Below are 15,969 nucleotides of genomic sequence, written 5' to 3'. Positions count from 1 at the left end.
TGGTGAGTCCCTAATAACCATACAATGCATGTTCTTCTCCTCTCATCTTCAGCTTTAGTTTCGCTGTGTGTTCTACTCCATTCGCGTGCCTGCTGGCCGTGGTTACAAATATATATGTATCTTGGCGTTTGTACTGAGTACTGACTGGGTGTGGCTTAGCTGATCGCCTGCTGATCCATCTCGTCCGGGGCCCAATTGCAAGCAAAGGGTATATCAAGAGGGTTGGCGAGGTGTACATGGCTACACTGTCCAGGTGAAGGAGAATCAAAGGAGCTGTCCGTTGAGTGTGCTCTGATAAGCGTCATTGTGGCTCTCGGTGCACTCGATCTGGGCGAACTATAGATTTGGCGCACAAGCTTGGTGAGGCTTCGATCACCTCTTCCTGTTCATACATAGTGCACTGTCGTTCTTTGTTTCTTTAATTTGCTTAGTTCTTGGACGATTGATGCTGCTGTGTGTAGTGCAGTGCCAGACACCGCCAGTTCCCAGTAACACTAGCTAGCTAGGTTAATTATTTGGGTACACTATGTTCTTTGAAGATCTTTTTTTTAATCTTTTTTTGGGGGGTGGGGTACTGGGGTGGGGGGTTACATTGGTATTTATGCTAGCTATTCCAAAATTCAAATTCATGCACCCCAAATAAGGCCTAGAGTGTTTAACCTCTCAGTTGCGTAAAATTTAAACTAGGGTTATCAGACAACAGAGGTCCATGTAGAATTAAGTAAATGTAGACAAAAATGGAATAATTGTAAGTTTGATACAAGAGGTTTAGTCCCAATTCTTTGAAATTCCGAACCATATTTCTTATGAAATTTCTCAAATATCTTCCAATGTTTGAAGGAACAAAATTCTCTTTTATTTCTTTTTTCTCATTGCCGTACCTCCTCTCCTTTTGTTTCATGAAGGTTGTTTCAGTTTAGGCTGACATATTAATAGGTTATTTTATGTCAGAAGGGACCCTCTATCTTCTGTAAATGTGTGTGTGTGCGCCAGTGTGTGCGCGTGTGCTTTTTTTTGTCCACAATTTGGAAGCTATGTAGGTACATTTTGGTGTATTTTCCTTTGTCTAATAAATATGTATTAACATGAACATTCCCAATTAATTGATTCACTCTTTTTTAGAGCTATTTAGCCATATAATCTATCAGCATATGGGGCAAAGAAATTCATTTGTGCTGTTGTTTAGATCATGTACTAGTATACATTTCTTTCAGCACAAAGGTCCGCATGTGCACTAAGCTAGCTTCCTTGGCACAAAAGGAACCAAGCGAACCAATGAATTAATCTGGTAATCGTATACATGATGAAAGTATGTACTTTTTATCTACTGCCATGATTGCTCACTTTTTTCCTGAAAATGTCATCCCCATGGAAATAATGAAACAAAACTTCTGATCCATTTGTTGGAAACTAAACATGTGCCCACATATATCTTCAACCAATACCAAAGTTGAATATGAGTAGCAAATAAATTTTGGGACAGTAAAATAATATTGAACTTTCTATATACATGTATGAATGCTCAGAGTAGAAATGGTTAGATTTGTGCTCGTGATATGCGCCAACTGTGCTTCAAACGGGTGTCTGTATAGACATGGTTCTGTACATCATGATCATGGTATATGTGTGCCCACCCTAGATATAAGATGACTAGCATATACATATGTTATCCCTTGATTTGGGTGCTAAGGTTAGTTGCATGTAGCATTGCTTCTTCTTTATCAGCATTATTAAGGGTCTGTTTGGATTACTTAGAGCTAAAGTTATTAGCAGGCCAGGACTACAAATTAACCCAAATTAGCTAGGGTTTGCCAGCTAGTTGGCTATAACAACAACTAGCTAATGGTTTGGCTAAAAAGCTAGCTTACCTACTAGCCCCCCATTTGAATGAGCTAGGACTAGAAATTCGTACTATGCATCCAAACAGGTCCTAAATCCTTTGCACCCCTTATTAGCTGACGTTAAGATTGCTTAAAGTATATTACTCTTGTATCACAAAAAATAGTCTTAACACCAGTAGCAAACATTAGGATTGATGTGTGATCGAGTCTTGGCACCTACATTTACATACCTAGTATGTTGGTGCTAATATATAACTCAATTTTCTCTCCTATGGCTTCTTATTAGCGTCATTGGATATTTGGCATACTCTGGTGGTAGGCGTATGACAGGAAGACCTTTTACGTGGCTTTGATCGAGCTAGTTGAACTGCATGGCACTGGCATGTTTAAATTGCTGATGAAACCTTGTACTGAATCTTTGTCAGGTTATTACCCTGTGCAGTTACTGGTGGGGATCCACTGAAAGGATGGACACTTTCTCTCATGTTCCCCCTGGATTCCGTTTCCACCCCACCGAAGAGGAACTCGTCGACTACTACCTCAGGAAGAAGGTGGCGTCCAACAAGATCGACCTTGACGTCATAAAAGACGTCGATCTGTACAAAATTGAGCCTTGGGATCTCCAAGGTAAGAAATAAATAAATACATTCTGAAACAAGTAGTTCATGCAACGGATGAGTTGGTAGTACATACAGACTTGCTTCTAAATATACAGACGCAGAAACTATTGATGACATTACACGTGCATTTGGAATGGGCAGAGAAGTGCAAGATTGGGATGGAGGAGCAGAACGAGTGGTACTTCTTCAGCCACAATGACAAGAAGTACCCGACGGGCTCTCGCACCAACCGGGCGACCACCGCCGGGTTCTGGAAGGCGACGGGGCGCGACAAGCCCATCTACACCAAGAGCTGCCTCGTCGGGATGAGGAAGACGCTCGTCTTCTACAGGGGCCGCGCGCCCAATGGCCAGAAGTCCGACTGGATCATGCACGAGTACCGCCTCGAGACCACCGAGAACGGGACCGCTCCTGTACGTAAGCCTGCCTGCCTGTCAGTCTAGCTGAACGTAACAACAAATCGTCGATGTGAATGTGATCGAGCATGTCATTCAGCTGAGCTGACAGCATTTGCTTCTGCTTGCCCGTGCACGAACGAATCGTGGGTGGTTCAGGAGGAAGGATGGGTGGTCTGCAGGGTGTTCAAGAAGCGAGTGGCGACCGTGCAGAGGATGGCCGACGGCGCGCCGTGGTTCGACGACCACGTCGCCGGCGGGTTCATGCCGGACCTCATTAGCTCGCCGAGGCAGCTGATGCACCACCACCATCCGGCAGCGGCGGTGTACAGCGGCGGCCAGCAGCAGCTCTACCACTGCAAGCCGGAGCTGGAGTACCACCACCTTCTGCCCAGCCAAGACGCCTTCTTGCAGCAGCTCCCTCAGTTGGAGAGCCCCAAGCCTCCTCCCGCCTACATTGCCGCCCAAGGCAGCTGCAGCCTCCAGTCCCCCGACGACGAGGCCTCTGGGTACGCAGCGCAGCAACCGCCCCTGATGGAGGCCGCTTACATGGACGACTCGGTCACTGATTGGAGAGTGCTCGACAAGTTCGTCGCGTCTCAGCTCTTCAGCCACGGCGATGGCACAACGAAAGAGGCCGGTTACCCCAGTCCGGCGCAGGTGTTTCAGGCTGAGAACAAGCAACCGGAAGAAGCACTGGACTACGCTTCCACATCTGCCTCTGCTGGCGGCGAGGCCAACATGTGGAAATAGCTACTGCAGAACGTACACGAATCCATTGGATGCTCTATACAATTCATATATACAATATATGCCTCCCAAACCTGAGTTAGTGTACAAATATATAGCATGCAATGCGTGTCATGGCACATGAAAATATACATATATGCATAATAAACATGTAGCCAAAGTGGTTATATATGTTATTGACATCAGGTCTCAAGACCTGGTGTTAATAAGGTAGCTAGCCGAAAACTGAAGCTAAGGAGCTTTAGCAACTGACTTGACAATTTGTAAAAATAGTCAAGCTGTCGATGGACGTCTATTTGTACGGTCCATCCAGAACGGCAGCTCTGGTTGCTGCCGATGCATCAGCAATGTTTGTGAAATTGAGTGGAAAGTTTATTTACTGAGACACTCCTCTGTTGAACTTTCTGCTTTTGCATATGTTGGCTTTAGAACAAAGCACGGGCCACTTCTTTCGAGCAAGAAGCACATGATATGATCTAGTATTTCATATACGTATACTATGCTACATATGGCATTCAGTACTTGTGGGGATACCCGATACCCACAAGATAAGATATGGGCCGCGTCCCAAAGGTAGCCCAGCCCATAAGATCAAAACATGCACCGCAAGGTTATAAGATGTGATTTATTGTATAATATTAAATAGAATATTTTTCTTGTAACCCTACCCCTCCAGAGTATATAAGGAGAGGCAGGGATCTCGTAGTAGGCATCTCTACATATCTCAATATAATACATCGGAACACAGGATGTAGGTATTACATCATACTGACGGCCGAACATGTCTAGATCTTGTGCCTCGGTGCTTGTATTATCATCTAATTCGTATCTCGCGTACCTCCACCGATTCATCTACTACCATGGGCATACCCCTCAGTAGATTGTCGATCAAATTTTGTCGAATGTGGCGCGCCAAGTAGGGGATGTGCGTGCTGATTCTATGGCGAACCAAATGAGAATCTTTTCTTCAATCAACGTCGCCGGCAACTCGGCATTCGGCGTTGCCGCTGGCAGGCAACGGATTGCTTTCCCCAGCGAACGGTCGCACATGCTGGAGTTCGACGCCTTGCCATGCACCTCCAACAGACGCAACACGCGACAGCAATATCAGAGTCAAGCAATCTAAGAAAGCTAAGTCAATTCGCTTTCTAATTAAATATTGTTATTATACTTCTAGATATACTCGTATGTTTGCATGATTTCGGTTGGGAAAAAACCTAATCGCATCTTGTTGTTACTCGTGATTTCTGATCGGATACGTAAGATCATTTCCGCGGATCACGACAACCAGCAATTAGGAAAGGCGATTGGCGATAACGCGATGTGGAGCAGTGTTTCCACCAAAGATGTTGGTCGATCGTAAGTTAATTGGAGTAGTTCAAGAGATATACAAGCACATATGCATCTGGATCTACACCACCATGCAAGCAACCTCACGTATCTCAGGCATGCAAGGAAGATCTCGGACTGCGCCCTCGCCTCGGTCGGACACGCTCAAGGGCCCTCCCCACGCGGATTGACTCCGTCAGGCTCCGATTACACCTGTTCGCCAGCCTGTTCGCTTGCTCGTAAACGATCGTAAATTTCCAGCCGGGAACAGTGTTTTTCTCTCACACCAAACCAGCCAGCAGTAAATAATCCACGATACGATACGGCCTCCCGAACAGGCTGTATGACTCCACGTACCCGTTCGAGCTGTCAAGCGAGCCATCCAAATCACACCCATCTACTCGGACATCATGACTCGCTGACTCACTTGCCGACTCCTCTACTCCACTCGGTGTCAATCAAGCTAAGGCACACTTTAATATTCTTCTAAATATTCTCTAATATCCGTGCGTCTCCGATGTCTCTCTATGTTGTTTTCTCCATAATCATTCTTCAAATGACTTTTTTCTCCGCGTATACCATCTTAAAGATGACACACGTTTTTGACTCAATAAATCTCCAAACAATCATGTTGATGCTCGGATGTCCCTAGAGAGGGCCCTGTCTCCGGCTTCTCCCTACATGTGACGAGCATCTCCCCTCTGCGTTACGGGTGGTCGGCAGCGGCTCCTTGACGACGCTTTGTTCTTCCTATACGCACACGGGCTCCGCGCTCCGCGTTATGGTTAACGGGTTAGTTAGGGCTGGAGACTTAGCTACAAACTAACTGTTTGGATGGTTTATATTAAATATAAACACTTCTTCCAAAAACAAACATAATGTTCATCTACAAACCGATGACCGAGCTGCATACGTTATTTCATCATTGCTGATTTTCTTCCGGGTTTCATACATTTTATTTTTACACCATGAACTACCCGTTCTACATATTTTTATTTCAGGGGTCTGGTTTAGTCAACGAGCTTACGCTCGGGGACATCCGTCAAGAAGGATAAGAGGATCATCGTCTGGGTGGTCACGCCACCTGGCACTTGGACTTCACCACCGACCAACTGGTCGAACCGTTTGGCTCATGGATTTCATCGCTGACCAATTGGTCGAACCGTTCAACGCTCACTTCCGCTCAGGCATTCACTTCACCGTCGACCAGTTGGTTGGACTGCTTGACGCTCATCACCAACCCGTTGGTCATATTGCTTGTCGCTTCGGCTTCATCGACAGCTATGCTGAGGACTTGCCAGCTATGTTAGGGACTCCTCGGCCCTTGGATTCTTTGTGCAAGAGTCGCCAGCTAAGCTAGGGACTCCCTTGGCATTTGAATTTTGCTACGTCTCATCGGTGTGCTATTAAGTTGCTCCATGCTGTTCGGATCAGGGTGTTGATCTTGGGCAATATGACCAACGTTCGGGGTCTTGATAAGTACATGACAGATGACGTTGACAAGCTTTCATTAAAATTCTGACCCTGTTACAAGATTCATTTTTTCATCTTCCAGCATGCTTAAGGACTAAGTGGCTACACTTCACCTAACGATGAATGTAGTACTTTTTTTCTGATTTACCCTTCTTATTGACTAAGGAGTCTAAATGGCTACACTTCGCCTAAGGTGGAGAATTTTCAATTTTTATGTTGAGCCCCTTACATCCTTCTAGCAAACTTTACTCGAGTAAGTCCGAGCCTAGCTCCCAGTTGAACTGCTCAGACATCTGCTTCAACTGCTCGGACACCGTTTTCAACTGCTCGGACACCTGGTTAACAACTTGGATGCTTGTTTCAACAGCTCGGTTCACAGTTAAACTGGTCGAAAGCCTGTCTCTGGTGATCAGCAGCAAGTCAAGTTGAACAGCTCGGACAAGCTCAAGATGGCGTTGCTTAAAGGAAACAAGGCACTCGGGGACTAGCTGTGGATGATATACCCCCGCTACCCACAAGACAAGACATAAGCCGCGCCGCAAAGGTGGCCCAGCCCATAAGATCAAGGCGTACACCATAAGGCTACAAGAAGATGTGATTTATTGTATAATACAAAATATGATATTTTCCTTGTAACCCTATCCCTCCAAAGTATATAAGGAGAGGCAGGGGTCCCGTAGTGGCCATCTCCACATATCTCAATGCAATACATCGAAACACATGATGTAGGTATTACGTGACGGCCAAATCTGTCTAAATCTTGTATCTCGATGCTGGTATTATCATCTAGTTCGTATCTCGCGCACCTTCACCGATTCATCTACTATCGTGAGCATATCCTTCGATAGACTACCGACCAGATTTCGTCGACGGTACTCAGCGCCCATATCTCATCTACATCCTGAATTTTCCCTGATTCCGTTGCAATGTTACAACAATTGCAAGACGAGAAGAAAAACGACTGGTTTCTCTGCACTATTCTGCTCTTACTCAATCTCCAATGTAATGTACACCATCTAGTCACCAGTTTCCATGTTGGATCAATCCTCTCTCAGTTTGCATCGCACATACCAGTAGCTGGATCACAGAAACCATCTCGGTCAAGAAGCTTTTGTGGCGGGGCACTCAATAGAGGGGATGAAGGGCTCCCATATGCGTTTCGACGGCTATTGCCACATCCTAGGCTTTTTCGGGTGCTTACCCCTGTTATGGGGTTGGTCCCACTTGCATATTTGCATAATGCCTGCAAAAATAATATCAGAAATCAAGAGATCACATAAGCATTGACCATAGAACCTTTTTTTTTTTTCTTTTTTCTGGAATACGCAGGAGAGCTGCATATCATTGCATTAAGAAAGGGGATAAAAGGCTTATATAGCCATACAACAGCACACACACACCGTCTCTAGATCAATCTCCAAGAATAACAGCATCGATATGTGATGGCATTGTCATTTAAGTAACTATGTACCTGTTTCTGTGGTAGGTCAATAACAGCATCACTGAAGTCAGCACCTTCAATGATCGCTCCTCCAAGATCACTACGTGTTAGGACTGACCGTACAAGGACAGCATTTGTAAGGTTAGCCTCATTTAGAACCTGCCACAAACATACAATGTCTCAAAACTTGTTTGAACTGCAAATCTGTCAGGGAATTATGTATATTGACAACTTCCTATATCAAATGCATAACGGGAGAATTCACTAGTTGCCATGGATTGCAATTTAAATAATGAAATGACATTTGCCAGTCTAACAATGCAAGCAATAAGTACATCAGAACAAATATAACTACACCCCGTTCTTCATCCGGCTTGCCTTACATAAACATAATTTAGATGGCCCAATGGCTAAGGGAAGAGGATTCTCAAACTAATAGTTGACCCCAATGTGTAACTGGAGCTCGGAAACACACAGAAACTGCTCGCTGGTCAGCAACAGTAGTCAATAACTGCTTCCTGACAACTACCCTGTTCACAGTTTGGTCTTAAACCATTCAACTTGCCAATCCAAACCAGACAGGACCAGTAGAAGCAGTTACACGGGTTAGCTGGTTTTCTGGTTTGAAATCGAGCACTGGTTAGGTTCGACATGGGTTAGAAACCGGCATACCTGCTCAACCATACCAATCTGTGCATGCGCTCATGGCGTCAGTCACATCTGTATACCGTGACGAATGCAGTTGACGTGCAGCAAACGGCGGAAGAGTGAGAGACATTAGTTGAGCTCAAGCACCACCAGGCAAACTACAAATGTGCAATCATCGACAAGAAGTGGGAACATCGCTGCAGGTGAGAGTCATCAACAGTGGTGCAAATCCAGATGAGGAAGCACAGAGTACAGTGTAGTGTATCCATGCCAAGCAGGGAGGTCCAGATAGACGATACAGGGCCATTTGTGCAGGGCCAAGGCTGTCATCCATGCCGGAGGTTACCGTCTTGGCTTGATGTAGCATCCACAAAGCGACCTAACTGATCTGATTTCCATGACAGAGCTCGAGTCCTTTCCCCTTGAACACACAGGAGAGCTGTGCATCTTTTATATTAAAGAGAAAGGAGGGGGGAAGAAACCCCGTACAAGGCAACATACTTACCTCCACTAGGAGATAAAAGAATGTTGCAATAAAAAAAATGCTAGGCTTATCACCCCATACAAATACAAGAGCACGCCCGACCATGATAACAGTTTACTCTATAACCTCCACACGACCAAAGAATAAATCCTGAAATTTCCAAGCTCCAGCAAAACACCATATCTGCAGCTCTTCATTAAAAAAAGTGTTGGACTGCTGGCAATGATGGAGAGGCACAATAAAAAACACATCCATTTCTGAGATTTCATAGGGTCCAAGCTCCCAAAATGACAACACTGTTGAACCCTTTTCTTTAAGGCCTTCCAATTTTTGGCTACCTTTCCTCCACCAAACAGTGAAGCATTCATCATGGCGCCCAGGTGAAGTGTGTTGGGGGAGGCCAATAGGGGCCAGCAAATTATGCCACAATTGCCTAGCAAAAAACACAGCTGGTAAGAATATGTTGCACCATCTCCTCCTCTTGATCACAAAGAACACAACGCTTGGGATGTGCAAGCCGCCGTTTAATCTGCTGTCCAGCACCGTTTTGCTAACTGAGCTCGAGTCCTGATATTGCCATTAGCTACTGTCAGCTAGTTCATTCAGTTTCGTCAGAAAGGAAGCCAGTGCTGAATGCTCAAGTTCAGAGACTCCGTTCTTCAGCATTTGATTGCTATCCAACGAATTTGCTTCAACTGAGTCACTTGCTTTGCTTAGCACCAAACTATGTTTGCTTTCATATTTTTCAGAAGTTAAAAGTGTTTATCTTTTAATTAATGTAGTCATCGATGCCTCAGTCTGTAAGGAGCGCGAGTGTTGGCTGTAAGGCTTAATCGAAGAACCCTAGTTCTGTAGTAGCAGTAGTCAAGTAAAGCAGGCTGTCCTGTACTTGAATCCTTCAATCAGTTGAGTTATCTTCCAGTTAAGGCATTCCCCTCTATGTTCTTCAGCTCTGGCTGTTCTTTTCTTGTCAGATCACTCTGGTTCTTGATAGCTACACCAATAGCACCACTCCTCACCCCAAATAGACGCAGCAACCATGGTGGTGTGGCATTACCTGTTTGAGGCTTCAGCCAGAGAAGGTATATACGGTGGGACTCTTTCCCGTGTTTGGCGGTGGCATACATGATGCCGCTCCTCTCTATGGCCAACAGCAGCTGTATAGAGGAATAATCAGAGAAGTTCAAGTGCCCCTTGCTGGACGCGAGCTTCATCTAGATGCTTCTGGTGTATGCATACAGTTTAACCCAGCCAAACCGGTAAACCCACATGAAACCAACCCAGCAATTATCAGCCATAAAACCATAGAAACCAGACTGATTCAGCTAAGATAGTCCATCGACACGTTAGTTTCAGAAACCAGCAAACCCCCCAAAACCGTGGATGAACAGGTCTGCTAGCAACTCTCTCCCATCCACCGGACACTGGGTTAGCTGCCAAATAATGGACTAATGGCTCAAAAGGTTTGGTAGTAAAGAAAAAAAAGAAACAAGTGCATCGTCCAAACAAATTGGCCACCACACTGCAAATCTAAGTTTGTTCTCATGGAGGAAGCATCACTTGGACTTTGGCTAGAGCAAAATGCCTCCATGGGAGAACTTTGGAGCAAATGATTGTCAGAATATATAAAGAGAAGGATTTTGCCTACTGCTTCTGCTTATTTATCTTTCTTAATCTTCGTTCGGTTTCTCTTCCAGTAGTTGTTTTTTAAAAGAAAAAAAAGAATGTCTTGCCACTAGGCTATTTGTAAAATAACCTTGCATCTCTAATACTCCCTCCGTTCCTTAATATAAGCCATATAGTTTTTAGCACCAATATTAACGCACGGCTTGGGGAAGGATGTGAGACCGAGGAAAAAAAGGAAAATCAGGCCATCTTCTCTCTCCCAATCAGATTGCTTCCTAAATCTAAGGGATTGGTTGGGGCACGTGCTATGTACGATGAAAAAGTTTTAAAACTAATCGGCGTGGGAGCTGATACATACCTATATTTTGGAATTTTCTTTAAAAATCTATATGGCTTATATTAAGGAACGGCGGGAGTATAACTGTGGGGAGAACCGAACAATAGCTTCGTCGGTGGAGCCCCCACAGTTGAGAGGTCGCCCACCCAAGTTCGAACCCAGGTGCTCGAAGGTTGCATGAGTACCTAAAGGTTGGGTACTTGGTACTCCTCTCTCAAGAAAAGCCAAAGGGAAATCCCTCTCCATGGCCATTTTTTAATATATTTATGTGGGTAACTCTGCTACATATAGCTTTTTGAAAAAAGTACAGCTACTCTGAGCAAGACTTATGCTTCATTAAATTATCTTTAACACCCAAATCTTAAAATCCTGTACTTAAACAAATGTGAGGGTAGTATGGGAGAATGTGAGTGAGATATTGCATGCCCAAAAGGAAGTAGAATTTTCCTTAAGCGAGGATATGTTTTGAACTTGGCCATATATAACTATAGGGCCAATAACATACTTACAAATTTCTATATTTTTATTCTAGTAATGCAGATAATTCTTCAAAATATGACCAAGTGCACATTGTTTCAGAAAGTGGTATATGTATCGATGTGTTGAACATAGAGTAAATGAGTAGTGCTGCTCCTAAATTTCCAATGACTTTCCACTGCACAAAAAGGGCGTACCCAGTGCAGAGAGCTCCCGCTCTGTGCGGGGTCTGGGGAAGGGTGTCAGTGGCAAGCCTTACCCTCGCCTGTGCAATGCGAGGAGACCGCGACTCGAACCCGGGACCTTCCGGTCACAGGCGGTAAGACTCTACCGCTTGCACCAGGCCCGCCCTTCGACTTTCCACTGCACAACAGATGATTTTTTCCTTCTTCCTTTCTTTTTTCTTTTAAAATGAGCCTCTAGATGTATATGAATCCATGGCCCAGAAGAAGATGCAGTGTATCAGTCTTGTTGATTAGTCTCAGTTAGATGTACTTGTAATATGTACCAAATGCCAAAGGTTTATCAATGCTATTCAAAGATTTGCTGAAAGGATACTAGAAACAGAGGAAGCCAATGCTATGGATATTATTTCTAGAACTAAAAGTGGAGATAACATTCCAACAGTTAATCAACTTGGGTACTATTGTGATATCTTTTATTAACCTCAAAAATCAAGAAGGATTATCGCAATCATAATTTATTACTACAGAAAGGAGAAAACATAGGGACAACCTTTAAAGCTGACCTAGAATTTAGATGTGTAATTGCGTATGCTCCATCTATGCCTATAATCACTGGAAATATGAACCATATATTTCAATAAACATAAGAAATCACATGCATTTGGGAAAAAAATATTGGTATGGTTCAACAATATGACAAAGCTAAAACCTAAAAGTACTAATTCAGTTTTTACCATGCGGTCCATTAATGTATCGCTCAAATCGGCACCTGAAAAGGTAAACAACAGCACTGGTAAAAAAACACAAAATAACTGCATGAATATTCTAAAATGTTCCAAGGCCATATACTCAAATGTGGTAAAAATCACATCAACAGGATAAAAAGATTCAGATATAGAGTTCCTGTTCTGTAATTTACTTTGGTTTTTGCTCAAAATAAGGGAAGTTTCTACAATTCTAGATAAAGTGCTGGAACAACAGATATGAGAATCCCACATAGCCAGGTTTCAGTGAATGCTAAGACCAGAACTACTACCAAACTTTGATATAAATAGCATGATGAGTCAACTTGAAACCAGAAAAGGAAAAAAAAAAACTGTTCTGATTTTATACTGAGATGGTGGTGAAGCAAGTAGCAGATAAGAGGTTCTCTATGATATCTCTGGTTGAGTAGCTTCCAGAGTAAGGTACATTAGAGGACCACTGACCACTAAACAAAGGTAGTTATGTGCATCAAGCACGAACATCATGTACGAGCACACACATCATGTATGATAATAATTCCTAGTTGTGTGCATTGGTGTGGCTTTGTATGGACTCTTTTCCCATTTTTTCTTCTTAATATAATAATACGCAGCTCTCCCGCGTGTTTAGGAAAAAAAATAACCTATCTGCATAATAAAAAGCTGTTGTTTCACTCACCCGTGAAATTTGCCTTATAAGCAACAGCCTTTTCAAGATAGGCACCATTGAATGTGGAACCACTGAAATCCGACTCTCTCATATCAGCGGATGTGAAGTTGGCCCGCCTACATCAATAAATGATGTATTTGGTGAAGGAGAGATGAGGAATAGCAATTTCTTTAGTTATCCTTATCCGTATCACAGATAATTACTCTTACTCTGCTAAAATTTTGTTTGACAACAGTGTACTTACAGTAATTCTGTAGCATATTTGTTACACATTTTCTCCATAAATAAACATTGTATACAACAAGCTATTTCCATCTAGTATATATGACCTAAATAAAAGCAATGCTCAGAAAATGCATGCGGACACAATGCTGATCAATTTTGGTAATAATACATTATCATCGTTATATCTGGGAAGTGGTAGAGCTCTATGCAGCGTGCTAATACCTAAACTTCCAGAGGGCCAAAATCACATCAGATCTGCCAAAGCTGGCACAAAGTTGAAAAGTAGGATTCCTTTCTACTAACTATTCCTTTAATCTATCAGACTTGGCATGAACAATTGGGGGGTTTCTAACTCGGAACAAGTGAAATTAAGAACCCACCTGAAGTTCTCGTTAACGTGGACAGCCTTCCTGTAAGACCACACACACAAAAAAAAGCAAATCAGCAATGCAATGTAACAACAAAATGATCACGGAGAAGAGATGCGAAAGAAGCAGTGGCGTACTTGAGGTCGGCCGAGCCGAACTGCGCGGCGGAGCCAATGCCAAACTCGCCCGGCTGCTCGGCCTCGAACCTGTTCAGGTCCGCGTAAGCTGGCATCGAGGCGGCGACCACGGCCGCCGCGAGCGCGGCGGATACCGCGGCGCGCCACCTCGGCTGCTGCGGCGGCGCCGGCGGGGCGTTCGACGCATTGCCGCCCCCGCGTACGGGCGCCGCCGGGCAGGAGACGCGCGGGAGGCGGCGAGGGGGGCAGCGAGAGAAGGAAGATAGGTTCGTGGGTACGACGGCGGTGGCAGCGAAAGGGGAGGTGGATGCGGGAGTCATGGCGGCGACGGGTTTAAGGCGAGGAGCAGTGGCCGCAGCCCGAGTATGGGGAAGAAGAGGGTGAGGTGGGGAACGGGACAGACCGGTATTGGTGGCTCGCGCGCGAACACGTAACTGCTAGCGGAGCCGTCGGGCCACGGACGCGAAGGAAAGATCCAGCGCTACTGCATTCCATCACGTTCACGGCCTAAACACTCTGTGGAAGACAAACACTCTAGGGAAAGAATCAAAGAAGTTTTCCAATTCCCACACTGAGCAAATCTGTCAGATTATGTAGCATGAAACTAGCTATTTAGTGAAGTACAGTACGTGGGTCTATTGAGATATCCATTTGAACTGAGGCACCTACAATGATAAACAATTTATATATTCCTTTGGTAGCTCATAACAAGGCATGTCTAGTACTCAAATTTAAAATATGAAAGAATTAAACTCTAGGTAACAACTTTAAATGTCCAAATAATTTTAGAGGTGAGATCATCGGTATATTTAACATGCAGCTCATCTCAATTAAACCATTACTCCATTAATAACCTTGTCATTTAGGTCCTGTTCGCTTAAACTTATCCGCTATTAAATCAGTAAACAGTACTTTACTTTTCAGTCTAGCTTTTCAGCGAAATAAATAGGGCCTTACTCAAAAACCCAAGGCCTAGATGCATCTTTACGAGTCCTTTTTTTAATCTTTTCTTCGTATATACATGGCCAATTACAGATGTGGTGCTATGTTGCAATAGCTTCACCAAGCTAACTATGCTACATCTTAATTTTTAAACCGTAGCGACGCACTAGAATATATTCATGTAGATCACCAATTATCGATCACGGATAATTATAGTCATGAAAGAACAACTGGGGTTGGACGCTCTATTTAGATCAGATCAAATGTCTACCTACTTCTGCAGTGTAAAATAATTTAAATAATAGCATCAGACTGACTCAAACTTTTTTAGGTTTGCATTTTGCTGTCTAGATTCTATCTAACAAGAGGCGCGGGGCGAGCTTAACCTGCCATCCTAGTGCGCTTGAGCCAAAGCTTGTTTTGCCATGCTAACGGTCGGGTTCATAAACCCGCGGTCCCTCGAGGACCGGCTTCCACGCTCGGGCTTAGCCCAGGAGAACAACATATAGTTCATGGGCCGGCCCAAGAGTCTAAAGCACAACGGGCCAGAAGGATAGTCCGGTCGCCGACCGGAAGGTCTACCCAAAAGAACAAGTGCCCGCTCGTCAGCTTCTTCGGCCCACCTATCCGACCGGAGCGCTCACTTCGGGCACCAGCCGTCTCCAAGTGTTTCCTCCAATCGGAAGGCCTGTAACGTTGCTTCCTACTCCGACCCCGCGACCAGGGCTCGTGGGAACCCTGCTCACCGCTCTTCTCCGACCGGCGCGCTGAGAGCCGACTGGAACCATCCGACCGGGGGCACCCCGTTCGGAAGGAACCAGAAGACGTGCGGAGAAAGGCAAGGCATGGCACACAAGTCAAAACCATTGTACTAGAGACCATACCATGCACGAAGCAGTGCTCTACAGCCACCCTAACACAGAGTATTGTAGGGGCTGCCAGAAACTCCCATATGGTAAGCCCCCCGCGTGTCTCTGGACATTGATCACAGTATGGGCTCCAGGATTTATCATACCGGGTGAACATAGTGCGGCTCATCACATGCCACTAGGCATCAAGAAGTATTTGCAGGTACCGGCGTCCATCCTTCCTGAAGAAGATAGCTCCCCCCCCCGTGCACATCTGACATCCTACAGCGACATCGACAATATTTTGGGGGGGGCGTCAACCATTATCCAGTTTTCATCACCGTAGGCAGCAAGGCTTAGAAATATCCGTACTCTCCCCCTCTCACCTGTAAAGCCATCACCTTCATCTATAAAAGGGGATGCGCTCTCT

General features: G+C 44.7%; 2 protein-coding genes across 2 annotated transcripts; one reads left to right on the top strand and one right to left on the bottom strand.

Annotated features, from left to right (window-relative positions):
- Window positions 1-2,306: 2,306 nt before the first annotated feature.
- LOC136463933 (NAC domain-containing protein 7-like) lies at window positions 2,307-3,960 on the top strand. Its single transcript, XM_066462905.1, has 3 exons — window positions 2,307-2,468; window positions 2,603-2,874; window positions 3,016-3,960. The coding sequence occupies exons 1-3, from the start codon at window positions 2,309-2,311 to the stop codon at window positions 3,607-3,609; spliced, it is 1,026 nt and encodes a 341-aa protein (XP_066319002.1). The 5' UTR covers window positions 2,307-2,308; the 3' UTR covers window positions 3,610-3,960.
- A 3,063-nt stretch (window positions 3,961-7,023) lies between these two features.
- On the bottom strand, window positions 7,024-14,143 carry LOC136467413 (thylakoid lumenal protein TL20.3, chloroplastic-like). Its single transcript, XM_066466102.1, has 6 exons — window positions 13,750-14,143; window positions 13,625-13,654; window positions 13,029-13,135; window positions 12,341-12,375; window positions 7,880-8,008; window positions 7,024-7,651 (listed from the first exon to the last, which is right to left on the bottom strand). The coding sequence occupies exons 1-6, from the start codon at window positions 14,067-14,069 to the stop codon at window positions 7,460-7,462; spliced, it is 813 nt and encodes a 270-aa protein (XP_066322199.1). The 5' UTR covers window positions 14,070-14,143; the 3' UTR covers window positions 7,024-7,459.
- Between the last annotated feature and the right edge of the window lie 1,826 nt (window positions 14,144-15,969).

Source organism: Miscanthus floridulus, chromosome 7, assembly GCF_019320115.1.
Source record: "Miscanthus floridulus cultivar M001 chromosome 7, ASM1932011v1, whole genome shotgun sequence".
Lineage (NCBI taxonomy): Eukaryota > Viridiplantae > Streptophyta > Magnoliopsida > Poales > Poaceae > Miscanthus > Miscanthus floridulus.
Note: the sequence above shows the minus strand (reverse complement) of the source record. Positions and strands in the feature narration are given on the sequence as shown.